General features: G+C 36.3%; 2 protein-coding genes across 3 annotated transcripts in view; one reads left to right on the top strand and one right to left on the bottom strand.

Moving 5' to 3' along the window:
- Positions 1–3,201: 3,201 nt before the first annotated feature.
- On the bottom strand, positions 3,202–4,782 carry RAG2 (recombination activating 2; the record flags this gene model as incomplete). The annotated part of the gene is made up of 1 exon (XM_079102730.1): positions 3,202–4,782. The coding sequence occupies one exon, from the start codon at positions 4,780–4,782 to the stop codon at positions 3,202–3,204; it is 1,581 nt and encodes a 526-aa protein (XP_078958856.1).
- Positions 4,783–5,108: 326 nt separating this feature from the next.
- IFTAP (intraflagellar transport associated protein) overlaps positions 5,109–27,594 on the top strand; it is a 61,987-nt gene continuing 39,501 nt past the window's right edge. Inside the window, exons 1-2 of one of the 2 annotated variants that reach the window (XM_079104418.1) lie at positions 5,109–5,248; positions 20,594–20,749. In XM_079104418.1, the coding sequence (XP_078960544.1) occupies positions 20,617–20,749 (133 nt within the window). In that variant the 5' untranslated portion in view covers positions 5,109–5,248; positions 20,594–20,616. Of the gene's footprint in view, positions 5,249–17,909; positions 18,032–20,593; positions 20,750–27,594 lie in introns of those variants that run through there. The other variant, XM_079104419.1, reaches the window with a different exon arrangement.

Here is a 27,594-nt window from a genome sequence, read left to right as displayed (position 1 = left end):
TAATAAGGTCAGTGGCAATGTATATAGAGAGCATGTGGCATTATTTCCAGTTTAACAAAGTTACTAATACTTAGCCTGGCATGGTGGTGTGGGTCTGTAATCTCAGTGACTTGGTAGGATGAGTTAGGAGGATCATAAATTTGAGGTCAGCCTCAGCAACTTAATGAGGCCCTAAGCAACTTAGTGAGACCCTGTCTCAAAAATTAAAAGAGTTGGGGGTGTAGTTCAGCGGTAAATGCCTCTGGGTTCAATCCCCAGCACCCCACTCCCCTCCAAAAAAAGAAAGAAAAAGCTATTCATATTTCAAGGTAAAATGTACAATATACAGTACTGGCTAGATGCTCACCACATTCCTTTTGTGGACATGTACTTAGAATCCAGATCCCTTGCATCTCAGTGGGGCCATGTGACTAATTTTTGCCAATGGAATATCAGAGGAAATGATGTATCACCTCCAGGCTGAAATATTTACAAGTGGGTATACCTTCTCCATATTTTCTTTTTCTTTTCTTTGTATCTGAAGTTTCAAGACACATGATGGAGATAAAGATAGCAGATTCGCCTAATAGAAAAAAAGCCTGGATCCCTGAGGAGAGGGGAAGAGTCAGATGCTCAGGAGAATAGCTTGATAAAAACTCGTGCATGAGATTTTGCATGAACAAGAAATAAACTTTGATTGTGATAATTTACTAAATAGTTTGATTTTTTTTCTAGTAGCTAGTGTTAGTTACCCTCATGCTAATTTCCTACTTTTACCTATGCAGTCAACCAGTGGTATGTGGATTTCATTTCCACTCATATCCTTTGCTTCTTTAGTTGTTTTAATTTATTTTCTCTCTTCTCTGCTGTAAACTAGACACTAAATAATGAATAAACTCATAATATCTCTGCCATGATGGAGTTCAGAGTCTAGAGGGAGAAAAGATAAGTAATAGGTAATTAGTATAACGAATATAACAAAGTGGAAGTACCTTATGCTAAAGCATAGGACATTTTGGTTACACACTATGGGAGTCAAATGCCACTTACTAAGGCATTTAATTCAGTTCAGTTCCAGAACCACTTTGAATGTCTACAATATGACGGGTATTCGGTTAAGCACTCTGTATATAGAAATTACAAAGATTTTGTTCTAGTCTTCATGGAATTCATAGTTGATTGGAAGAGTCAGACACTTACATACTTAGTAATCAGTACTCTTGCTGTTTAGATGTAACAACAGAAAACATTACAAGATGCTGTAGCAGCAGCAAGGAGGGAATGACAGACAGTGTAGTATAACATTGTGAGATAGTACTTGATTTGCTTTCCTCCTACTTTTTAAATATTAGGTTTGTGTTTTAAATGCTTGTGCTTCAGGGTTGAATGAAAATATTAGTATTACAATTTGAAGAACATCTGATGAGTAACAGCAAATCAATCATACCCTCAGTCATTCATCATTCATTCATTTGTTCATTCACTATTTGTCCACTCGGTGTATTTGCAGATATTTATAATCCCTTAAAATAATCACCTCAGGAAATTATATACTTATTTCTTGACTCTTGCATTCTTGTGCAATTTCTAAACTTAACTTTAGAACCCATCTATGACCCACATCTGAAAACTCATTATGTTAGCTTGTATTCACATTTCATTTTTTACTTGAAGTGGCAATGTAATGCTGAGAGGTATACACTATCAGTTTCTGAATGACATTTGACTGTTTCCAGAATTTAAATTCATCTCTAATAGAAGACGGACAATTATCAAACATCTTCAATGGAGTGAACTACAGATTCTGAAGGAGATCGAATGTGAGCTCTTAAAATATTTTGGACAAAGGCAATGTTCGAATAAGTGTGATCTCTTCTAAAGTGATTCATTTGAATGAAAATGTTTATAGGAAGCAGCCTCATTATCTTAAGGTCACATCTGATGGGCTCATTGGTGATGACTTAAAAAAGTCCTATTTTTATTCAAATAGCAAAACCGAATTGCTTGTTCTTCACAACACACACACACACACACACACACACACACACACACACACACACATACACGTTTTACTTGTGAGATCTGAGTTCGAGTATAGCACTCAGTGAATTCAGAACTGAATCACTTAGATTGTCATATCTTGATTTCATCAACTACAAAACAAGTATGGGATAATAATTCTTTAACCACTGAGCCATGGTGGACAGATCAAGATAAGAAGATATATCTACTCCTTAGGAGAACATATGTTTTTGATTTTGTAAAGGATATTTCATCTTCAAATTTATGCTGTTTTCTACTAATAAACAGAAAAGAAATCAAGGTAGAGTAATCCTGAAACAATTAAGGAGTTTAGCCTTGCCTTTATTCAGGTAAACATAAATGTTTATTATTAGAGTACATCAATAGAAACAGAATTTTATGTTTCATTATTTTTACATAGTGATGGAAATAAGAATCAAATCAATGGTATAAAAATTGTTCAATGGCAATATTCACCAAGCAACATTATTGAAAAAGAGCAAACATGATTTGGTTTATCAAAGTTAATTTCAGTATCTGTAACAAGAAAGTGTTAATAGAACTTCATCTCCTATTTAGTTCATGTTTTGGCAATATTACCATAAGCCTTGTGAACTCTGAAGAATGATAAATGAGAGACCAAAGCTGAAGACCTTAGGATAAGGTTAGATGCTTTGCCAGAAAAATATTCCAAGGGGAAAACATTTGTTTCTAAATTAATTATTAATTGATATTTTGAAGCCTCAAAATTAACAGTCCTTTTAACTATCTAGCAAGTGTCTAACTGAATCTTGGCCAAGTTCTCAGATTTTATAATATTTAAGGATAGCAAACTCCATAAATTAACTAGACACACACTTGCACAGATTTCTTTTTTCTGGTTTGCAATCTGCTGCTGTTAACTTCATAAAATGTTTCAAACTTTCATTATTTTGGGAAATAATATTCTTCTCCAGGAGATGTATTTGGTGGTCACTTCTCAATGTGAGCACGATTTTTTGAGTAAAATATTTTAAAAGGGTTTAGACTTTGGAAGGACAGTATTTAGCATTGTGTTAAAACTCTAACAACTCACATATCTAAAAGAAAACAGGCATTTTCAATTAAAATTGAAATAATTTCCTTGCTGTTATAATTTAAAAATGTTTAAAAATAAATGCAACAAGTGCATTTGATCTTAAAGGTTTTTTTTTCCCCAAACTAATCAAATAACCTTCTAAGAAAGGATTTCTTGGCAGGAGTCAAAACTTTCCCAGAACCCTTTTTGCGGAGAGATTTCATTGGAGGCTTTTGTAAGGGCAGAACTCTTTTGGGAGTTTGTAGAGCTCTTGCAATCTCCACATGCTCGTTGCAGTAATACTTACTGCTTCCTTCTGACAAATGAATGAGAGTACGTTCTGCCAGATCCATGCACTGGGCATGGACCCAGTGACCTTCTCCATGAGAACAGTAGATCATGGCGGGTTTGTTGAGCTCAGTTGAATAAAATGGTACCCACGTATTGATATCCACATCACAAGTAGCGCAGCATGTTATCCAGTAGCCTGTCACAGACTCATCTTCCTCATCATCTTCATTATAAGTGTCAAATTCATCATCACCATCAAAGCTATTTGCTTCTGCACTGAAACAAAATTCTTCTGAATCTTCAAAGGGAGTGGAATCTCCTGGATCTTCTGTTGATGTCTGACTGTTTGTGAATGTTTTCTGATCTTCATTTATATCATCTTCAGAGCATCTCAACATATAAAAATAGAAGGTATCGGAAACAGCCTGTTTATTGTCTCCTGGTATGCCAAGGAAAACTGTTCCATTTCCCATGTTACTTCCAAACCATACCTTGCTGTGCTTAATGTCTGGGGTCCAATCTGGGGTCTCCATCTCACGAATCTCGATCTTTCCATTCTCTAAAGAGATAATGTTGCAGACCATTCTCTTTTGATTTTCAAACTGATAGCCACCGACAATAATGAATTCATCATTGTTAATTTGAGTCAGAATTGCACTGGAGACAGAAATTCCTCCTGGCAAGACTGTGCAATTCACAGCTGGGCTACCTAAGGGAAGATCAACCCTAATTCTGTATAGGTTGGCAGGGCGGATGTTATTGGCAAGAGAATGCCCTCCTAAAATATAAATGGTATCATTTCTGGCAATAGAGACATGGAAAGACAGCCCATCCTGAAGTTCTGGAAGAATGTATGATGTAGCACATCCATATTCAAAGTCCACCAAGTAAACATGGGGCAGGCAGTCAGTTACACTATTCCATTTTTCTGTGGTTCTTTGGTTGGAAGGCATGTATGAGCGTCCTCCAAAAAGGACACCCATGCATTTTCCTCGACTATATACCACATCAATGGAATGACCATATCTGGCTTCAGGAACATCTCCTACCAAGTCTTTCTCTGTGCAGCGGAAGGTAACTTTTTTGTTGTTCTTGCAAACAACAGACATGAAATAAATCTTATCTGAAAGCTCATTGTTTGGTGTTTTGCCTCCATGAATGATATATTGTTTTTCAGACTCTGAGCTTCCTCTGAATATGCAAGTGGCTGGGTATCGAAGAGGAGGAAGGTAGCAGGAATCCTTAGAGAAAATTGCAGGCTTCAGTTTGAGATGATTATGCTTTACATCAAAATGGAAAACACCAGTTGGGCAGGATCTCTTGGGCCAGCCTTTCTGGCCAAAGAAGAAAACTTGTCCATCAAAATTCATCAGTGAGAAGCCTGGTTGAATTAAGGCTATATTATTACCGACTGTTATCATCTGCAGTGACATATTTTCTGATCGTGGGTAGATCTTTTCTCTGAAAGAATTACAAAATAAATGACTTAGAATATCTCTTCATAAAATCACTGTTTATTTTCCTTCGCATGCAAAAAGCTTGTTAAGATCAAAATCCTCCCACAAGTTTGCCCTGAAACCCAATATTCAGGGAGTTAGGTATATAAAGAGCCACAGAACACTTCTACCGAATTCAACCCAAGCAATTGGGACAAATTTTAGAGATGGACTCCTCACCCTTAGATTTCTGGGTATTGTAGTCCCTTTTCTTTAAGAGTCTTCACACGTTAACCGAAAGAACTACAATTCCCAGGAATCTGTGCTGTATGGGATGTGTGGTTGTGATGATCTCTCTTTGTTCCTCAGGGAGAGGAGACTTCTAGGATGTCCCTCTGAATAAAGACGCCAAAAGTTTGAAGTGACTAAATGGGAGCCAAGGCGGACAACTGGGGATTGGGAGGTGAGAGTGGCTGGCACAGACCCAATATCGGGTTACGGGTAGCTGCGACACCGAGGGATGTCAGGCAAACCGACGCCCTGGCATAGCAGGGCCTTCCCCTGGGGACTCTTAAACAGGTGACCCAGTACCAAGCACAACTGCTTCTGGCCCGCGTGCGGTTGCCTAGAAACCTCAGTCTGAGGGGACGCCACGGCGGACTCCTGCTCAGGCGCGTTGGAGCTCGGCTCCGAATTGCGCCCCCCGAGGATCCTGGGCTGCTGGGGAAGGGATTGAAGGGGCGCCAGGTTACCGTAGCTGTGACTGTCTTACGAACCAAAAGACGAGTCTCCGAATACCTAGGGGGCAGGGGAGAAATTGCTTGAGAATGATTTTAGCACTCCTGCATTTAGTAATGAAACACCGTAATCAGACCTTTACAAGTGCCACTGTAAAGGCCCCTTTGTTTTCTCGGGTGCTTTTGCTCCTGTTTTAGGATTCTTTAGGAGGGGAAGGTTCCTAAATGCATCTCCCCTTCCACCTTCCAGAAAAATAGAGTAGCTGTTATTTCAGACCTCTTTTCCAGCCCATGATCTTTGAGGTAATTCTTTAGTAATTCTGTAGAAAGCAGACACTAAACAAAGAGGTGCAAAAATTATTCAGTACTTTATATTTTTATTATGATATTAAAAGGATATTTACCAGATAAAGTAAGCTTGACAAATTTTATTTTATTATTACCTACCTTAGAGAGATGCGAAATATACTCACTGTTTGCAGAGTGATGTTTTTAGGCGCCAAATATTAAATCAGGCAACACAGATTCATTGATTTTTAAGAGTAAGCTGTTAATATACATAAAAGCAGAATAAAACAGTATGGACTCTGAAATGCTGACTGACTGGTTTCAGACCCTAACTGTCACTAATTACATGACTTTGGGCAAGTTATTTAACCTCTCTATGCCTCAGTTTCCACCTCTGTAAAATGAAATAATTTTGCGTATCTAATGGGTTGATGTCAACTATGATTAATAATTTAGTAAGACATCATACTGCACACAGTAAATTATAGTTATTATTATGATTATTCTCAAACATCCAGAGTAAAATTGTGCACAATTATCTGCCAGTAATGACAGCTGATATTTATAATGTTGAAGATGGTTAAAGGACTTTGGAAATTTAGAATCTGGTCAATGGATATAGATAGATAAACCTTTGAACTAGTAAAAGTGGGATAAATATTGAAGATGCTGGTGATGGGATAATTTAAATAGCAGCTGATATTTCATTCTTCTTGTCACTCTTTTCTCTAGCCCTTCATTGAAAGTTCAGGACCTGAAGTTGAATTTTCTGAGTCCAAATCTAGGGTTCTAACAATTACTGGCTATGTAACCACTGTGGGCAAGTTATTTTTATCTCTCTTCTTTTTTATCTGCAAAGTGCCTACTCACAGAATTGTTTTGAGAAACAAGGAAATACATGTAAATCACATAGCACAGTGCCTGGCACATGATAAGTAGTAAATAAATGTTAGTTGACACTATGGTTTATTTTTTATTTATTCCTTTTAGTTATATGCAATGTCACACAAAGGTATGGAACTCAGCCGGTGCCAATTCAATCCCCAGCACTTCCCCGAACTCTGTATCCCTCTTCCCTCCACTCCATCAGTCTCTCTTCAATCCATTTACAGTTTACTTTTTTTAAAAAATTACTGTCTTGTGGATACCCCTCAATTAATGACATCTGATCTACAGAAGTGCTTAAGGCAAAAAATAAAATGTATATATATATATATATATTTTTTTTTTAAAACATCTCATTAGAATGACCACAGTTTTTAAATGGCCCAAGGAACATTTACATTGGCAATAAAAATAAAACAGTCTTTGATATGTGCATGCATGGATGTGGCACTGTGGATCCTAAAGTACTTCTGTAGATCAGATGTCATTAATTGCTGATCATTCTCATGTACTTATGATTTTTAGTTTACTTTGGGAATCTCTCAAGGTGTGATCTTTTAATAATCCTCTTTTGGGTTATTAAACCGAATGTGGAAATGGGGCCTGAGAAGGATTATTCCCAAAGCTATGAAAGCAAGCCTCTCTCCTCTCCCCCTGGACCACGTGGGTTTGCAGATTCAGCAACTTGCCCTACTTAAGAAATAACCTGGACAATTGTTTTATTTATTTATAGCCTATCCAACTATACATGAAAGAAAGCATCTAAGAAACTGAAGGAAACTAAAGGAACTTAAAAGAAATGTTGTTGACTCTCAGTTCATTAAAACAAAACTATAGGTACTTAGACACAACATGAATGATTATTCTCAGAGTTGCCCCATTTTGAGTATAGGGAGCATCAAAGCCAAAGTGTGCTTCTTTTAAACATCCATAACACCATACAGTGGTAATGAATTCCAGATCCAAAAGAATTTCCCAAAGAACACTTGTTTTTAAGCAGCAAGCTTAAAAAAGTGTTTTCATTGGGACCGATTGACTTCATCTCAATATTTTCATAAGGATTTTGGTTTATCATAATTGAAAACATGATTATTGTTGATTAGATAGAAATATTTTGGGGGGCAAGATATAAAGAATATTATCCATTTTTGGATACAAAAATATTTTACAAATTTTTGTAGTTTAGTTCAGGGCTCAAAAAAGTGGTAACATTATTATAGTGAATATTGCAGTTTGTGTATATAATTTTTAGATTACTCATTTTAATTGAATGATTTATGTATTTAATGAATAAACAAAACATTGAAGGTATTTTCCCAGCTTTTCTTTTGCCATACTCAGTTTTTGAAATTTTGCTTTACTGACTTATGTTTTCACTGGAGCAAACCATTGTGCCTCTTTTGTGGTTTTGATATGATTATATTAATCACATCTTAGTTTTTAAAAAGCATTTTTGAAAGATTATTATAGACCTAAAATAACCTACTGAAAGGTTTTTCTTTAAATAGACTAGACAAAAACAGGCAGATTAAAAAAAAAAAAAAGGCTCTTCTTCAAATGAGGGAAATTTCAAAGTCAACACATTAAAGATTCTTTTTAAAAGACAGAAATATAGGGCCAATATATACACAGTCTTCCCAGGCCCATGCTAACAGTCCTCAGCAGGGAGATTTTCATTTATTCACTTTGAAGGCAGGGCATAGTTGAGTATCAAAAGAGGACTAATGGTGTGAGGTCTGGGCTTGTAGTTTCCTATGTCTGAACTAACTTATTTTTCTTTCCAAAGAAAGATAGGGTACTCTGAAGCATTAAATCTTACTTCTCAGTACAGCCCATGTTTCCTGATTGCTCCAAAAGCAAGTAACCCCCATGTAACTACAGGCATTTAGTGCGTGAATTAACACTGTTTTACACGGTTAATCAGGTTTGAGGCATATATTATTTGATTTTTGCTGGCAGTAAAACCATGATTAGGTCTTTCTTCCTACACTTCTGCCAGGGAAGCATTTATGCACTAAGATGAATAATGTGCTCTGAAGGCAGAGGAGTTAAATCCTTGTAGCAACCTGAGAATAGGAAGCCCCATATTTTCCAAATTCACCCCTTCCCCATCTAGAAACCCCATCTGCTACCATTTTCTGAAGTGTGGCACCCGCATTCCTGTAAAGTTTATGAATATTAGTTCCCATTTTTAGTCTGGGGAGAAATGAAAGCATTGGACCTACCTGAAGGCCAGAGGGGCTGCTCACCCCTCTCTCAATCTCTGTTGCTAAAGCGGTATTAGGAAGATTCACTACTGCCTACTACGCCTGTGGCCTGTGCCAAGCAGAGGCTGATGTAGAGTGTGAGTACGTGCTTACAGATGTTCTAATGAACTCTGATCTAACGGGAGCAACTGACTGTGACCTTTTTTTTTTTTTTCTCTTTGATGGTTGAGGGAGATAACCATCAGGGTGTACCCTCAAGATTTAACTATTTCATTACTAATTACAATGGAACCACAATTCACTATTTATTTGTAAAGGGAAAAAAAGGCTAGATGAAACCCAGTTTATTAAAAAAATCAAAAAACATTTTAGTAAACAGAAAAAATGATTCCGGATTAAATAAATTATCCTGGTTTAAATAAATACTCTTGTGAATCAAATGGGAAATTGCTTGTCCCAAAGCAGAGGCCAGTAGTGTCAATTGTAGTTAGTTGAACTTTTCACTGCTCTTCTGTGGTCTTGTTTCTTTAGTGCAGGCTCAGAAGGAAGGAATTCTAATTGTTGGAGGGCCTCTGCCCACTCTGTTGGGCAACTGCTCTGTAGAGTAGAAGATAATGTTTATGACAGTGAGGTTTGGTATCAAATTGACCTGGTTTTCTCTGCCTGGTCTGCTTTTCCCAGGTGGTGTCATCTTAACTCTCAAGGCTGTTTCTCCATCTCTGAAATGGAGATTGTAGAAATATTGACCTCAAATGGTTGCTGGGAAAAGATTAAATGAGATAATATATGTAAAGCCCTCAGTCGAGGGAGATATTAAGATTCCACAGTGAGCTTGTAAACTGTCTTTATTCTTGTTAATAGTTACATAGAATTTTATTGAGTTAATGGAACATGATGACTTAACCACGCACTGGTTAGGTGGTTGGTCATTTAGTTTCCATGTGGCTTAGATGATGTAATATAGTGATCAGAGGTAGGCAGATCTGGCTTTGAGTTTCAGTTGTTCCACTTGTGAGGCGAGTGACATTTTTTTATAAATATTTTTTAGATATCAGTGGGCCTTTATTTATTTATTTACTTACTTATTTTTATGTGGTGCTGAGAATTGAACTTAGTACCTCACACATGCTAGGCAAGTGCTCTACCACTGAGCCACAACTCTAGCCCCTTGAGTGACATTTTTGAGCTTCTAAAATGGGAATGCTACCTTTCTTATTGCAAGGAATCTTGAATATAAAATGTCTGGTATGCACAGTGTACATGGTAACCACAATGAGTCTTGCCTCATGATGATGGGGCTATAGATATATTTGTATAAGTAATTACCGTATATTTTTTGAAGATTGTAATATATATTTTTCAGGGTTGACTTTTTTTTTAAACAGATGTGTAGTTCAATTGCTTGGTTGATTCTTATCATTTGAAATGTTGGTCCATTCTTTATAAAAGCATCATCACCTCCTCTAATTACTTCCATGAAGATTTTTGTTTGCAAAAATATATTTGATTGTTTCTCTTACTTATTGTTGGTATTATGTAATGATGATGATGCTTGAAATTACAGAAACGATAACAGTGGTATCTCTACAGTAAATACAAATTAGAAATCATGAGTAGGTTATTGTTTCAGCCTTTGTATTTTACAAAAAAAAAAAAAAAATGGGGGAATTTGTAGTGTAGCATGTCTTCCAGTCTCCTGAGGAAACTGGAGTTTAGCATAGTTGTCCTCCCTTATCCATTATTTCATTTTCCTTGTACTGTGGTTTGGATATGGGGTGTCCCCCAAAAGCTCCTGTGCAGAAATGTTTGGAGGTGAAATGATTGGATTGTGAGAGCTGAGACCTAATCAGTCGTCCTAGTTTAAATGAAGTATGTGGAACTATAGGCAGGTAGCTGTAGGCACCCTAGTTTGAATGACCTAGGTGGTAACTAGCTCCAGGCTGGAGGAGGTGGGTCACTGGGTGTGTACCCTGAAGGGGTGCATTTTCCTTGTGGCCCCTTCCACTCTCCCTCTCTGCTTCCTGACTCTGCCATGAGCAGAGGACCTCTCCTTCACTGGGCCCTTTTACCATGATGTTCTGCCTCACCCTGGGCCCAGAGCAATGGAATTGGTCATCTATGGACTCAGTCCTCTGAAACCTTGATCCCCAAATGTGTTGGATTGCACACAGTGATGAAAAGCTATCTAAAACACCCTGGTTTCAGTTACCTGTAGTGAACTGTGGTCCAAAGATATTAAGTGGAAAATTCCTTAAATAAGCAATTTATGGAGTTACCCGGAATTACTTGCTCCATTCCACCTAGGACATGAATCATTTCTTCATCTAGTGTGTTCGAACTGTGTAAGCTACCCACCCATTAATAACTTAGTAGCTGTCTTGGTCATCAGATATACTGTCATGGTATCACAGAGCTTGTGGTGTTCAAGTAACCTTTATTTTACTTGATAATGGTGCTGGAGTGCAAGAGTAGTGGGCTAGAAATTCAGATATGACAAAGAAAAAGCCATGAAGTACTTCCTTTAAATATTACATAATCACAAGAAGGGTGAGTACAGTACATTAAGATAATTTGTGTGTGTGTGTGTGTGTGTGTGTGTGTGTGTGTGTGTGTGGGGCGGGGGGAAGAGAGAGATCACACATAACTTTTATTACAGAACATTAATTGTTCTATTTTTTATTAGTTGTTGTTAGCACTCTTACTGTGCCTGATTTCTTTTTTTTTTTTTTAGCAATGAAACGTTTATTCATCCATTATTTTTCCTCCGATATGTGCAATGTAACTAAAACAAACTTTAAAAAATGGTGGGCAAGTGGAACTTTAAATCAACAAGTTTTAAATGTAGTAATTTTATTTGTATAATAATAATAACTAATGTTTTTTGAATGTTTGCCAAGTGCAGGTAACTATTATAAAGACTTTATTGTTGTTAATAACTTCCTTTTTTATTATTTATTTATATGGGTACCAGGTATTGAACTCAGGGGCACTTGACCACTGAGCCACATCCCCAGCCCTATTTTGTATTTTATTTAGAGACAGGGTCTCGCTGAGTTGCTTAGTACCTCGCTTTTGCTGAGGCTGACTTTGAACTCCTGATCCTCCTGCCTCAGCCTCCTGAGCTGCTGGGATTATTAGGTGTGTTCCACCATGCGTGGCTTAGTTTTCTTTTTAAAATTTTTTGTTCTTTTTAGATATACATGACAGTAGAATGTATTTTGACATATTATACAAACATGGAGTATAACTTCCCATTCTTGTGGTTGTACATGATGTGGAGTTGCAGTGGTCTTGTATTCATATATGAACATAGGAAAGTGATGTCTGATTGATGTCTTTCCTATTCTCGTCCCCTTCCCTTCCCTTCATTTCCCTTTGTCTAATCCAATGAACTTCTATTCTTCTCTCCCTGCCTTATCATGTGTTAACATCCATATATCAGAGAAAACATTTCTGCCTTTAGTTTTTGGGGATTGGCTTATTTCAGTTAGCATGATAGTCTCCAGTTCCATCCATTTACCAACAAATACTATAATTTCATTCTTCTTTAGTGTGTCTAATTTCTTAATTAAACTTTGTCACAACCATGTACATGTAGCAAATGTTTGGTTAGGTTCTACTTGCAGTCTCAGGTATCCACCAGAGATTTTGGAACATATCCCCATTGGATAAGGGGGACTACAGAAGTAAACCATGTTTATTGAGCATCCACGGAGTGCAGTCATGTGGAAAATTTTTTAAAAAGTCAAGAACACAGATCTTTTCCTAAAGGCACATACACGAAGGAAACAACTTGTGATTGCCAATCAGCACACCTTATGTTCTTCCCACATTCAGTCCAACCAGCCTGCCTGCCTTTCTTCTCTTCTCTCTCCCACTCCCACCCCCATCCTCCTTAGTTGGCGAGAGTCTCACTAAGTTGCTGAGGCTGACCTTGAACTTGCATCCTCCTTTCTCAGCCTCCCAAGTCTCTGGGATTACAGGCATAGCACCATTGCACCCAGTTCAACCTTTGTTAAAAGTTCTAAGAAATTCAGCAAGAAATCACCATTACAGGCTATTCAACTATTCTTATACTTTGAGGCAAAATCAAATCCAAACTCCTATTAGAATATATTGATTTGTCCTTCCTTTCATCAAAAAAACAGTGGAGAATATAAACAATGCAAGTCAGGCTAGTTACAGAACAAAATAACTATTTCATAGGCAAGATAAAAGACTTAGTAACTGGATATACTAACATAACAATTAAACAAAAAAAGGAAGAATTACTGGAAAAAAATGATGGAAGATAACTTGCCTACATTCAAACCATGTAAGGATAAAAAGTTAAGTAAGTGAATTATCTATACATTGTGGGGTAGTGGAAGCAGAGAAGAATTACTTGTGGACTCTTGGCGGTGTGTATTAAGAATTGCAGTGTCCCTTCCAGCATTTCCATTTGTAAGTGGGGGAACCACTCAGACTACACTGTCACTTCCTGAGTTAACAAGTGTTGAAGTAAGGTCAGTGGCGACTTCTGATAGTGTTAGGATTGGCATAGAGTAATAATTTTACTCTTAATAAGTGGCTGATTTGTAGGGAATAATGTAAATAGTATTAGAAAGGGAGATGTTTGGCTTGTTGAGTAAATTCCACAATAGGAGCCACAACTGAAACTGGCAAAGAAAAGAGGAAGGAAAAGGACATCCATGGAAGGAAGCAGCCTGCAGTTAGCAATTGTCAAGAGAGGAACATGACAAGTGACCTGTCAATTTTTATTTAAAACAATTAAATATGCCCACTTGACCAGGGTGACTAGTTTTTTTTTTTTTTTCCTACAATACAGTTCCATGTGCTCTGATCTAAGGTAGACTCTTTCCTTTAAAATAAACTGCAGAACAATTAGAGAGGCATTTTGCAGTGTTGTGCTAGAAAAATAAATCACTTAAAGCTTTTATTTTTAGAGGACGGCGTATGTGATTCCTGTTTTCTATCTTTGAATATAGAAATCATCTTGTCTAAAAGAAATTTATATGTATGTACATGTGTATGCTATGTTGTGTATATTGAGACAAACTTGCCAATAAAATATTGAGACAAAATTCCAGTTGGGGAAGCATTGTATTACTTCTGAAAGTGCATTCATTATTCCACAGTCATAGAAATTTAGAATTAAAAATAACTAAGCAGCACATCTCAAAATTTGTATTTCCTTTAAGAGAATGCCAAATGAAAAGGTCGATTTTGCTTGCAAGATCTGGCATTTTGAAACACCTAGACATGTATTCCTTCAGGCAGAGTTGATTTAGTTCAGTTGGTCTACACCTGCTCCTAACCAGCTATATGGGTTTTGCTTTAAAGTAGGCTTTTTGGTATTGTCACAGTGCTGTGCATCATGCAGGTGGCTGACAGGCTCAGGAAGTTGGTGAGAGGGATAACTTTAATCAAGCCTAGATGCCTTTGTGTTGTAGTTGTTATGCAGAACAGACAAAATAAGCATTAATGGAACATTGCATACCATGTGAAGGTGGGATTATATTTGAGCTAATAAATCTTTAATGATTGAAACATTATTGTGAGATTATAGAGCTATAAAATTGACTTAGAAACCCTACTGCCTTGTGGATTAACAGCTTTATCAGAGGCCTTGAGAAAAATGTTTACTGGAGCATTCACTCTTAGCAGCTGTGTCATTGATGTGGTTGACACTTCTAAGACTAGGAGATTTTTGAACATGGCTGAAGTATATGGTAAAGTTTTCTTGATCAATGCACTAGTCTAGAGGTCAGTTAGTGTGCTTGTAGAAGTTTTGTTAGGGGGTAAAGGTAAACTGTTTACTTGTGGCTATATACACAATTGTAAATTTTTCAAAAAAAGCGAAGAAATGAAAATGGTAGTGGAAAGTCAATCTTCCTGATTTCAAGAGCTATGAATTTTCTGGGTGGGTCCTATGAGTATATCTTGTAGATTCCTTGTACATGGTTAATCTGCTTTTTTTTTTTTTTTTTTTTTTTATGGCAGGAAATGAGTGGGGAGAGGGAGTTCAAATGCTTCACTGTTTGCATTTTTCTTTGTTTAATGGAATTAATAACTGTGTAATTGAAAACAGTCTAATACTTAGTTGATCTGCCTCAGTGAGTCAATGCAGATATTTCTGGATGGACTTAAATGGCTGAGAGAAAGAGCATATTTTGGGGAGATGAAATTGATTTTATGCAATCTGCTGATGAACAGAAAAGCTTAATGAATGATAGCCTCAAGAAACATCATTATAGTAGCTTGGATGGATGAGCAGGGAAGGGAAACAGATTTTTCAAGAGGAAAGTTTCTGCTTAAGCATGTAATTGTACAGATTAGTATTATTCCCATCCCCCAGAGCTTTCTGCAGAGGGAAGCAATCAACACACCTGAGTTCCAAGATTCTTGGTGAACTTTTAGTGGTAATTTTTTCCCTATCTCTCTTTTGCCTTAATTGGCTTACCTTTCTTTTCTACCCTCCATTCTTCCTTTTTATAAACTTTGTTTTTGTTTTCTTTCTTCTAAGACAACCTTTATTCACCACATATTTCCTCCCCTTGCCCCCCATAATGTGTTGCCACCTCTCCACAGAAACTCCCAGCTCCTTTCCTTTCTGTAGCTCAGGATGCTTTAAAACTTAAATTATCTGGTTCACCTTGAAGTCTCATGTTTTGTGGGATTCATATATATATGTAATCAAAATGTTTTTTCTCCTTTTAATCTCTTTTGCTATTTTATTTCATATACTTAATTATGGAAACTTCAGAGGGCAAAGGGAAAGTTTTTGCTCTCTCCTACACTTCCAAACAGTTCAGCTGCTCTTGTCCCTTGTCACCAGTCCAAGGTGTTTAACCATTCACCAATTAAAGAACATTTAGGTAGTTTTCACATTTGGTTTTATGAATAAAGCTGCTATGAACATTTGTATACAAGTTCTTAGGTGAAAATACATTTCTATTTCTCTGGGACAGATGTCCAAGAGTGCAATTGCTAGTTGTGTGCTAAGTCCATTTTTAGTTTTGAAAAGAATTGCCAGTGTTTTCTGAAGTGACTGAATCATTTACATTGCCACCAGTAGTGTTTGAATTAGAGAGGTTCTTTGCACCCTTGCTAGCATTTGTTGTTATCTCTTTTTTTCATTTTAGCCATTCTGATAGGTGTGTATTAGTAGTTTATTGTGGTTTTAATTTGCATTTCTCTAGTGGCTAGTGATATCAAACATTTTCATGTGATTATTTGCCATTTATATGTAGTCTGGAGCAATATCTGTACATGTTCTTTTCAGATTGGATACAGTGTTGCCTTTTGAGGGTTATGTGTATATTCTAGATGCTAATCTTTTGTTGGATATATTCTTCCAGTCTGTAAATTTTTTTCATCTTCTTAAGAGGGCTTTTTGAAGAAGAAAAAATTTTAATTTTTATGAAGTTCAATTAGTCATTTTTTTCTCTTTTGATCATACTTTTGGGGTCAAGTCGAAGAACTCTGCCTAGTCCTGTGTTTTAAAAATCATACATCTATTTTTCTGCTTCCTTTATAAGATCTGCTATTTTGTCATGATATGTTTTCTATCTTTCTTATTTGTTACTTTCTTCATTTTAAAATGCTTTCACTGAGTTCCATATTGCTCTAACTTGAAGAAAACATGGAATGGTGTACTATTACAGATGGGGTCTTGTATAGAAGATGTAAAACTGTCAGTCTTGTCAGGGAAGGAGTTAGATCTGTTTGTTAAGACAACCATTGTGACCTCTGTATTCATGGGAAGTGTGTACTGAACCTGCATTTAAAAATTATGTGTAGTTTTTAGAATAGATGTGTTCTTTCTCTTTTTCTTAAGTTGTGTTTTTTTGTCAAAGAAAAGTGTACAGCTGTGGAGACAAACCTACTTATAGACTACAGAGAAGGTAACCCATCTCTCTTCTAAAACTTTGGAGTGAACAGTAATCCAGAACCCTTCCCTATCTCCCTCCAAATACTTCCTTTAATACCACAGAGTTGTACTGAGAGGAATTTACATAGAAATCTGGATGCTTATGCTGTTAACTTTTTGGGTAATAATGAAACATTCCATTCCTTCTACATGTTAGAAAAGGCTTGTTGGAAGAAGTTTATCACTTGAAGTGCTGAGTATGCCAGGGTTATATGTTATCTCATTCTGATAAAAAACAGTAAAGGAGTTTAGGTTCTCTCTGTTTAGTAAGTTCTATTTTGTTTTATATTTCCACCTTCCTTTTTATACCTTTTATCTCTTCCTTTGTTTTCTTGGGTATATTTATAGGTCTCAAAAATAATGACACATGTATTTTCTCAGCTTTGGGGTTCTATGTGTTATTGGGGTTCAGACTGTAGTGGAGGCCTGTGTATGGCCATCCAGGGGGAGCTTGTCACTTGGTAACATCCTGCTGACTTTGTGTGTCTCTTTAAAGTTCATAATCATGAGCGTCTCATTACTGTTTATCAAAAGACTCATTAGTTGACAGAAGCCCCACCTGAAGTTTCTGTCTCAGGTGACTAGATAAACATCAGAGTTTCTCTTAGCTCAGAGATTCTGTCATTGAATTTCTTTCTCCTTAATATGGTGTAAAAGACATTAAAAAGTCAGAGAACACATAATTATTATAATTCAGTAAAGGAAGAAGAAAGTAGTTCATACCTGGACTTTTTTTTTTTTATCATACACATAAATCTGTGTAGTTACAGTGTAATTTGTTCTTTTGGAGACTTGGCCATTTGTGCTAATGTGAAAGTCCACCTACCTGTGAAGTACAGGGTGATGACTTTATTTCCTTAGGTGAGGCAAATAATTTTGATAATATCTCATCTTTCTTTCAACATAGCAGTAGGTTCTGATCACACAGAGTTATAAAGATTTGAGAAAGTGGGCTTTGATAGACCCTGCACAACTCTTTAAAAGTATATTATTGTTTATTATTTTCAAGTTGCAGTGGTAAACCTCACAGTTTTTTTTTTTTTTTGAGAACCCCCTTCCCCCCATATACCTTTTTTCTGCAGGTGTACTACCCTCCGTGGTGTTAGAAGCAGGAAATGCACTTTGAGAGCCTAGTTCATGGTGACTTGCTTCTTAAAACTTACTACTGATATCTCTGGAAGTTGTATTTCTTTTGGGTAAGTTCATTAAGTGGCAATATGAAGATAAAAATTCAAGGTTTGCTAAGTCAGTGATGATACTTTTATACACCATATTTCATATAGTTCACATTCAGAGAGCATAAAATCTTAACTAGCTTAGATAATATTTTGTTTCATTATTTTATAATAGAAAATAGTACTTCTGGGAAATTATGTCATCCCCCCCCACCTTTATCCAGTGACTGGATAAAAAGAAAACCTGGTTCCTCTTGGAGGCTATGCCTGTGAAAGTATTGCTTCTGATTTACTGGTTTATATTTATACACGTTTCCTTATCGTTTTAATGTGTCCTGTGTCTTCCATGTGGTATGCAAAGTCCTAAAACTAAACCAAACAATGAACCTTGTTATCTAGATGCGTTTCCCCTGCCCTCCCCTCCAGAATAATATTTCTTCATAAAAACACAAATGTATGTGAATGGTAACTGAAAAAACAGCTTCCTTCTAGAAAACCACTAGGATTTGCATAAACCACTTGACTGTCTGGTCAATGATTATCTGCTTTGTCAGTCCCTGGGGCCCTTTAACATTAAGTTATTTATACTTTTATAAATAAGGAAAGTTCTACATTTGAAGGTGAATACTTCTAAAATTCTTCCAATAATGATTTATATTCCAAAAGTTGTAAAAAGTCATAAAAGTTTGTATTGTTAGAACCTTATAACCACACAGATAAAATTAAAGACCTCGAAGGTTTTTGAATTTGTGCCGTGCCTAACCTATTAATTATTTGCTTTTGGTATTACTGAAATGTATTAAGTGTTAATACTCAAAATATACCAACGTGCAAATTGGAAAGGAAGTCTAAAAGTATTTCTGTTATCTCTATTAAAATATCCACAAGAAGACAGCAGTAGAAATCACAGCCTGGCTAATTCTGTTTGGTATTTGTTCACTGAAGTAGACCAGAGATGGCTTAAGGAAGAGATTGATATAATGTATTGCTGAGTTTTTTCTGGGCTTGAATTCTGGAAAAGTACATCAAAGTTGAAATTCTTATAATTAGGTACATGTTTTACTGATAGTGAAATAATAGCCACCTTTGAGGTTACTTATTGGTATTTATTATCTAGCAACTGCAAACATAATTGAGTAAACTTCATTATTGAAGCCTGGCATTGTTACAGATAAATTTGCGTAAGCCATAACTGATGATTTTTCATGTCTAATTTTCCAGATACAAATGCTTGGATGTTTCTTTCAACTTAAGTTGGTATCTACATACACTTTTTATTTTTGCACAGTTTTTTACAGCATTATGTTTTATCTAGGATTGTAATGCATGAGGAACTATTGTGACTTATCTTATGTAACCTCAGTGCATTCCATGTCAGAGTGGTCACAGTCCTAAGAGAGCTCTGTGGAGGCAAAAGACAGAATACTAAGACTGGTCCTTCTCCATCATTAGCATCGTCGTTATTATCATTATTATCACTAACATATCTTAAGATACATACTAATTTAATCATCACATAGCAATCCATGTAATCTCACGATTCCTTATTTAAAATCTTTGGGTTCAGATTTCAGAACTTTTCCAGAAGTTTTCTGGAGTTTAGAAAGTCAGTCAATGCATATACCATCTATTATACAAATCTGCAGTGGGATCTGGGAAAGCACCTCATATGCAGCTTATTAAGATTTCTGTGGGGAAATGTGAATGTGAATAGTCATACTGAGTAGAATCAACAAAAGCTATAAATACTCTCATGTTAATTCAGATTATATCTCCCCACCAAATGAGTTTGATGGGAGGGCAAGAGAGAAATTGAAATTTGAGTGGGATTTGACATAGAAATATATTCCAGGGAGTGAAATTAGAAGATCCAGAAAGGGCAGTGTGGCCTGGTTTCAATGTGTGAAAAGATGGCAGGTAAAAGAAGGAAGAATTGAAATTATTCAGGACAATCTCTGGGCTCAGGGGCCAGTGGGCTAGGGTATAGAGGCAGTAAAGCTGTCCAGAGGTGTCTCTGGAATGTCAGCATTTCCAGTTTCTGGATGTGTTAAAGCACAGTCAAATCATCTGTTTGTTATCCACAGTAAAATTGAGTCACAGGGTAGAGTTAAGCATAGTGAAGTGCGTAAGGACTGGATTTCTAGGATTAGACTCCTAGCACTGACTTCCTTCTACTTGTTAGCTCTGGGACCTTGGGGAGGGTTATGATGCTTTTCATTAAAGTACTCAGAACAGAAGCTGGTACACATTAGTGCTAAATAAGTCACTAATAAATAATGAGCTCATATTGTTGTCTCAGGATGGTGGTTAGTTGATATACCCTTTAAAGTTCCTCTCACCTTAAAAGACTTTGAATTTCTAATTGTGTAGTTATGTGACAATTCTTAATTCTCAATTCTTGAAAGTTAAGAAGGTGGAAGTGAGGTAACGGAAGCTAAACCAAAATGTGTAGATATGTGAATAAAACTGATCTATTGAAAGACCTATTTTAGGGCCTTGGAATTCTTGCACTGCCCATCCAGGGTATTTTCTGAGCGGCTGGGACTGCATGACTGACTCTCTTGTTGACTCTTCATGTCCTAGGTTAAGTGACCTCGTGGGTTGGGATGCCTGCTCAAACATTGGGATTGGAGATAATGGATGAAGATCAATTAATGGAAAAAGTCTTGGATAAGTTTGTTAATTGCCATGAGCAAACATATGAAGAATTTCGGAGCACTTTTACTCATCTTTCAAAAGGTAAAATGGAGAAGTAAACCTTCTACAGCAGTAGAGATAAAAAATTTTGTTATAAGTCTCTGTGTTTGCTGCCTTTTAAGAAGGACCATTTCATGAACACTCCTTCTGTTCCTTTATCAGGTAACTTTTATTAGGGCATCTGTGACTGATGTGTGTAAATACCAATGTCTTTATATATCTAAGAGCTGTGTCATAGAGTCAGAGCCATTGAGTTCGATAACTAAAATTGCCCTAGGAAATGATTTAATATAATCCCTTCATTTTATTTTTAAAGAAATGCAAATGCAAAAAGTGGAGGTGGTTAAAAGCATTTTTAAAACCTAACATACACTACATGCATGTGGATCCTGGTATCACCATTTGCTGGCAATGTGACCTTGTATGGGGTAGTTGCTGAGAAAGGGGAAATAATAATACACATGTCTCAAAGGTTGATAAGGACTCATTGAGAGCCTTGTAAATCTCTGCATAGTGTTTAATGCATGGTAGGCACTTTCTGAATTTCAGGTATTGTTAATGTTGTGATGTTGGCAATAATGCTGTGGTTTCTTTAGACAGGAAACAACCTGTAATAACCTGAAGCCTAAAGGCCAAACCCACACTGTGTTTTTCTTCCTGTGCTTCATTGCTCCATACAGTGTTATTTTTGTAATTGAACCAATGCTTAAAAGTTGGACAGTTTTATAGGAAAATCTTGATTTGTGTCTTTTTTTTTTAAATTGTAAGCAAATGGGGTACAACTTGTTTGTCTGGTTGTACATGAAGTAGAAGCGTACCATTTGTGTAATCATATATTTACATAGGGTAATGATGTTTGATTCATTCTGTTATTTTTCCTTCCCCTCACCCCTCCCACCCCTCTTTTCCCTCTATAAAGTCCCTCCTTCCTCCATTCTTGCCTCCCTCCCACCCCCCCATTATGTATCATCATCTGCTTATCAGCAAGATCATTTGTCCTTTGGTTTTTTGGGATTGGCTTATCTCACTTAGCATGATATTCTCCAACTTCATCCATTTGCCTGCAAATGCCATAATTTTATTCTTCTTTATGGCTGAGTAATATTCCCTTGTATATATATACCACAGTTTCTTTATCCATTCATCAATTGAAGGGCATCTAGGTTGGTTCCACAATTTGGCTATTGTGAATGTCTTTATTTCAGAAGATCTGTTATCTGTTATTTCCCTCATGGTAATATGAGCAGAAGGTCAGGAGCCTTAGCCCTGTGAGCTCTCTAATATACACACTCTTGGGTGCTCAGACATCTAAAAATGTGTGTGTATGTTGTCTGCATATGTTGGCTTCCACAGACATTGGAGTTGTTATCTTCATTCTAGGTTCTGCATTAGGTTGTCATTGACTGGCTCTCAATCTTGTTCCCTTTTGGACTATTGATCTGCATTTGAGAGTCCATGTGAGGTCATTGGTTTCCATTAGCTGAACATTAGACTGTCCTGAAGAGCTTTGAGACCATATTAATACCAGAGCCCTTTCTAAAGCTCAGCTGGAGCCAAGGAATCAGTATTTTGTAAAAATTCCCCTTTTAAAAAAAATTTCTTACATAATTCTGATGTGCATGGAAGGTTGAGACCAGGGGTTTCGTAATCTCTGAAGTCATGAAATTCTTAGGAAACCTGACCTTATGATTATAAGTCATGCTTCCTGTGCTCTAAGCAGATGTAAAAGAAAGGGAGTTATGATGAAGAAGAGGAAACGTGATGCTAACCTGTTTTCTCATGCAGAATAAGGTTCATCTAAAAATCTGAAATCTGAAATGATTCAAAATTTAAAACTTTTTGAGCATTGCTATGGTGCCCCAAGTAGAAAACTCCCATACCTGTCCTCATGTGACAAGTCAGTCAAAACCCCAATGCCCTTAAAGTATGATATAAAATTACCTCCAGACTAAAGTGTTTGGGAAACGTGACTGGATTTTGTGTTCGGATATGACTCTCATCCTCTAGATAATGTCATTACTGCCTATTTCAAATATCCAGAATCTAAAAAAACCCAAATCAAAGCACTTCTGGTTCTAAGCATTTAGAAAAGTGATATTCAACCTCTAAAATAACATTGATACCTGTTTTGTTTAAAATTAAAAAAACCCCATAGACTGTAGGTTTTATTTCTCTTACAGGAAATAGAGATTTTAGGCATGCGAAGATAGCTCTGGGTCTGTTGGTGAATGGTGTATTTTGATATGATACACAGAGCAAATCTTGAGAATGACCAAATCATCTTTTAGCTTATGAACTTGGGTTTAGGAAGATGCTTCCTTTCTCTGAGCCCAGTGATTTCTTTCCTGCCTTTTGATGGCAGTATGAGTGACTGGGGTGGGGGTGTAGAAACGAGGGATGAATGAATTTTGGCATGGAGTAGCATTGTGAAAATCAAAATTATTTTGGAAGTTCTTTGTGTGACTCATTTCATTTTTGTAAGCTGGAATAGTGAAATCTTATAACAAGGACTTTGATATTGTAAGTGGTCACACTGTATTTGTCTCTGGAATAAGGGTCTAGTCTGTTTTCAGATTCTGGCACCATCATTGCATGCAGAGAAAGCAACTGTTGCAGAAGTTGTAACTTTGTTTTGAGTTCGGTTTGGGGCCCCAAATTGAGCTGAAATAAATGATGACGCAAGTCACATAAACTGCATCTCCAAGCACAGTCGTTTTTCCTTTCAAAATATCCCTAGGCACCAGTTCACATTATAAACTAATGACCTGAAAAAATTCCTCTTAAAGCACAAAAAATTGTGAGTGGAAAAATGTCTTAAGTCAGTAAGTGTCCTTTTTTCCTCTGAAACATTTAAGCACCTTCTGCCAAATCAAACAGGACTTGGGGACAGACCTAACTAAGAGTTGAATACGAGCCTGGAGAATTGATCTAGGTTAATATGATTGGTTTGCTTGAGAAGCACATTAAGGCTCTTTCTTCAAAGCCCCTCTCCTTCTTTCCAGACCCTTCATTTGTCTGAATGTTTGTTTGTTTTGCTGATAATGTAGTGAATCTTCTTTCTGTTAAAGTGGTTATCACCATGCATACTTATGTACATTTCCTTAGTAACTTCAGTTTCTCAAGTCCATTACCATTTCTACTGATTGACTGTTCTATTTATTTTTATAATAGTTATATGCCAGAATGCTTATGAGATTCATTTTATTTCCAAGAGTGTTAAAAGGGTCAGTAATCCTATTAAAAGTATTTCCCTGGAAAAAAATTAAATTATAGCCTTATTGAAAGAACTTCACCATACTGCTTCAGACTCTTGGAAAACAGTTGGAAACTGTTAATACTGCAACATAATTCTCACTACAGTACATTTATGTTGATCGTGTTTTGGAATTTTTTCTTTTATAAAACAGATCAAGGTTTTTTAAACCCTAGCACATAAATGATAATAAATATAGTATTATATCAAGATATTTAAAGAGACATAATAATTATTAGTTTTAAACAAAGTTATAATTGAATTTTTAGTAGTCTTCCTCAGTTCAAGAGGATAAAATAAGTTGTAAGACATGTTAGAAAGATATGTTTCTATGTTGTTTGTAAAGATATTATATTGTTGACATTGTGGATAAATGTGTCAAGTTTCAGTTTCGATCTTCTGTATCTCAGTTTCTTTGTGAACAGAATCTATACGTCTTTTCAGAATATCTGGGGGAAAAGACTTCTTCCTCTTCATCACATTTCTGTCATTTTGTTTTTAGATTCTAAAAACACAGGTGTGAATACTTCTACTTGATTTTTTATTAATGCATTCACTAATTTTTTCATTCATCAGTGTTTTGTGTGAGACACCCAAAATACCAACTTTAGGTCTGGGATCCTGAGACATTGAGTATAGAACAGGAGGGTGGGACGGGTAGGAGCAGAAGCTGACAGATGTTAAAATGCCTCTGCAGGGTCATGGCATCGTTGGTTTGATGCTGAGGTATGTGTCTCTCTATATCTCTATATGCCTTTATGTGATTCCACTTTTAAACAATATAAGTCTTCTGGATGCAGATAGAGCCTTGGTTTAGTAGGTTTAGAATTACTTCTAAACTGCTGAAGGAAAGAGGCAATTTCTTTCAATATCCTTCCATCTCAGGGTTACCACATGAACTGATTTTGGAAGCAGTCACTCCCAGCTTTTAGAGTGGTAGTTACTATTCATGTTGCTATCACCCAGAAACTGTGCATTTATGAAGCCAGTGACTTAGGACTTGACGTTAAATCTTTTCAACTCCAATCTTATTACATGTGGCAACTTAGGGGTGTGCTGTAGAGCTTTGGTTTGAACGTGGTTCCCCCCACAGGTTCGGGTGGTGACCTATGTGCAGTACAGAGGTGGAGGAGTCTTAGAGGTGGGGCCTAGGGAGGGAATTAGGTCCTTGGGGATGCTGTTTTCTGAAGGCATCAATGCTGTTCTTGTGGAGGGAAATCAGGCACGAGTATTTTCTTATGAAAAGGGCAACACTGGCCCCTGGGTGGTCTTCAGTGTCCTCTTTTGCCTTGCAATCTCCCCCTCCTGCACATGCTCCCGCCATGATGCCATCTTCTGTGACACCCTAACCACATCAAAGCATCATCCTTAGCAGATGATGGCGCCATGCTCTTGCGTTTTCAAAACTATGTGTCAATAAAGCTCTTTTTATAAATTACCACAGCTCAATTCTCTTGTTATAACAACAGAAAACAGCCTCATACAGAGGGGCATGGCAGTCTCCCATTCTCCATCTCTTTCTCTTTCCCTTTCTCACACAAACACACCCTATTATTGTTGTCCTGATCTTGTGCTTCAGGCTAAATGGTTAATTTCCATGAAAGTTGCCTATTTTATCAACTAATTCAACCTAAAATAGTTTGGAAATTGAAATCAAAGTACTGTGATTTTATGATTAATTCTTAAGTAAGTCCTTTGTCTTTTCATTCTTTCATTTCTTTCTTAAAATACCTAGGATTCAGTTTCCCAAGTGATTGTATGAGTTTCTATATTAGCATATAGCAGTAGTTTTATAATCACTGTCACATTTATCAACTTTAACCTATTTTATTATGTGTAGATCAAAGATTTTTTGTTTCAGATTTTGATGTGTAATTTCATTTCTAGTTTTCTTTGTACTATTCTCATTTTACTTTCAGAACCTTATGCTTTTAGAATTTTACTGTTCTTTTAACACAGCTTTGAAAAAAATTGCTGTCAACTCAACTTCCCTTTCTTCCTTCATACTTGTTATTATTTGAATTCAGTTCCCCATTAGGTAGAACATTCTGTTTCTGGATGTTTAGGACAAAGGGCCATACCTGTAGCTAAGTATTCTGGTGGTGGTCTGGCCTTTGATAGGCTCAAAATTCAGTAGTTTCAAAACCACTAATTACGTTTCCACTTTTTCTTAGATTTTAGTCATGCGTAATCCTAGAGAGTTTAGTCTTTATTTGCATTTAATTATGTAAGGAGCTATGCTAAATGCTCTACCATCATTATACATTTCAGAAATGTGCAGTTTATTATAGATTATGGTCATATAGGCCTGCACTGTCCAGAACAGTAGCCACTGTCTGCATGTAACTTTTGAATACTTGAAATATAGCTAGCGCTACCCAGAATCTGGGTTTTAAGTTTTATTTACTTTTAATTAATTTAAATGTAAATTACTGGAAAAACTTTAAAGGCATTTGGGAGTATTTGGGTTTGTACAATGATTTTCAAGATGTAAATTTTATGAAATATAAAAAAAAATTGGCATGTGACCTGTGCTATGTTGTGTGTGAAATATGCACTGGATTTTGAAGATTCACTATAAAAATAGAATGCAAATATCTGATATTTCATATTGACTGTTTAAAAAATTTTAAACTTTGTTTCAGATGAATATATTATTAAAATTAACTTCACTTTTTTTTTTTATTCAGAAGATGCTACATGAAAATTTAAAATCACATATGTTGCTTACATTACATTTTCACTGTGGTCTACTTCCATAGACCAGGAATTCTTAAACTTGGCTGGCTATCAGAAGCCTTTTTTGATAGCAAACTTTCATAAAAATGCAGCCTCTCAGGTCTATTCCAGGTTTATGAAATGAATCTTCATGGCTAGGAGTCTAAAAATTTTGATATTCGTAAGACTCTAAGTAATTCTGATGTACCACAAGTTTTGAGGACTGCTGGTTTGAACTACAAATTCTCATAATATAATCCCTTAAAAATCAGGACTATCTATACTTCTTTAAGATATTAGATAATTATTACAGTTTGTGTTTAAATTATAGAATTGGAAGAAACAATTTCATGTGCCTTGTTTTAATTTATTGATATTCACTCAACATTTGTCTCCAATAACTTCTTTAGTTATAATTATGCAAAGAAATAGCCATGATTATTCCTTTTTATAGCCCAGGGAACTGAAAGCCACTGTAGATTAGAAACTTGCCTGGTGTCAGGTCAAAGATTCAAACTTCAGAAACTTGACTTGGTACCATCATGTCTCTCCCAGAGACATCTGGCAGTGTGAGATCATCATCAAACTAGTCTAATGTTACTACTAAGAGCACTAACATGTTTTAAGTACTAGGTGTTATGCTTAGTGCTTTATATGGATCATTTCACTTAATCCTTACAAAGCCAACTAAGGCTTAAGGTTAAGTACGGAACTGTGTATCCCTCCAGTTTATATGTTGAAGCCCTAAACTTAATATGGAATATATTAAGAGATAGGGCTTTTAAAGAGATAATTGGGATTAAGTGGGGGTCAGAGGGTTGAGCTCTAATTTAATATGACTGGTGTCATTTTAAGAAGAAAGAGGGGGCACCCCCCACCCCGGAAATGTGCACAGAGAAAAGACCAAAAGCCACAT

Source organism: Sciurus vulgaris (genome assembly GCF_902686455.1).
Source record: "Sciurus vulgaris genome assembly, chromosome: 11".
Lineage (NCBI taxonomy): Eukaryota > Metazoa > Chordata > Mammalia > Rodentia > Sciuridae > Sciurus > Sciurus vulgaris.
This window is presented reverse-complemented; position numbering and strand designations above follow the sequence as displayed.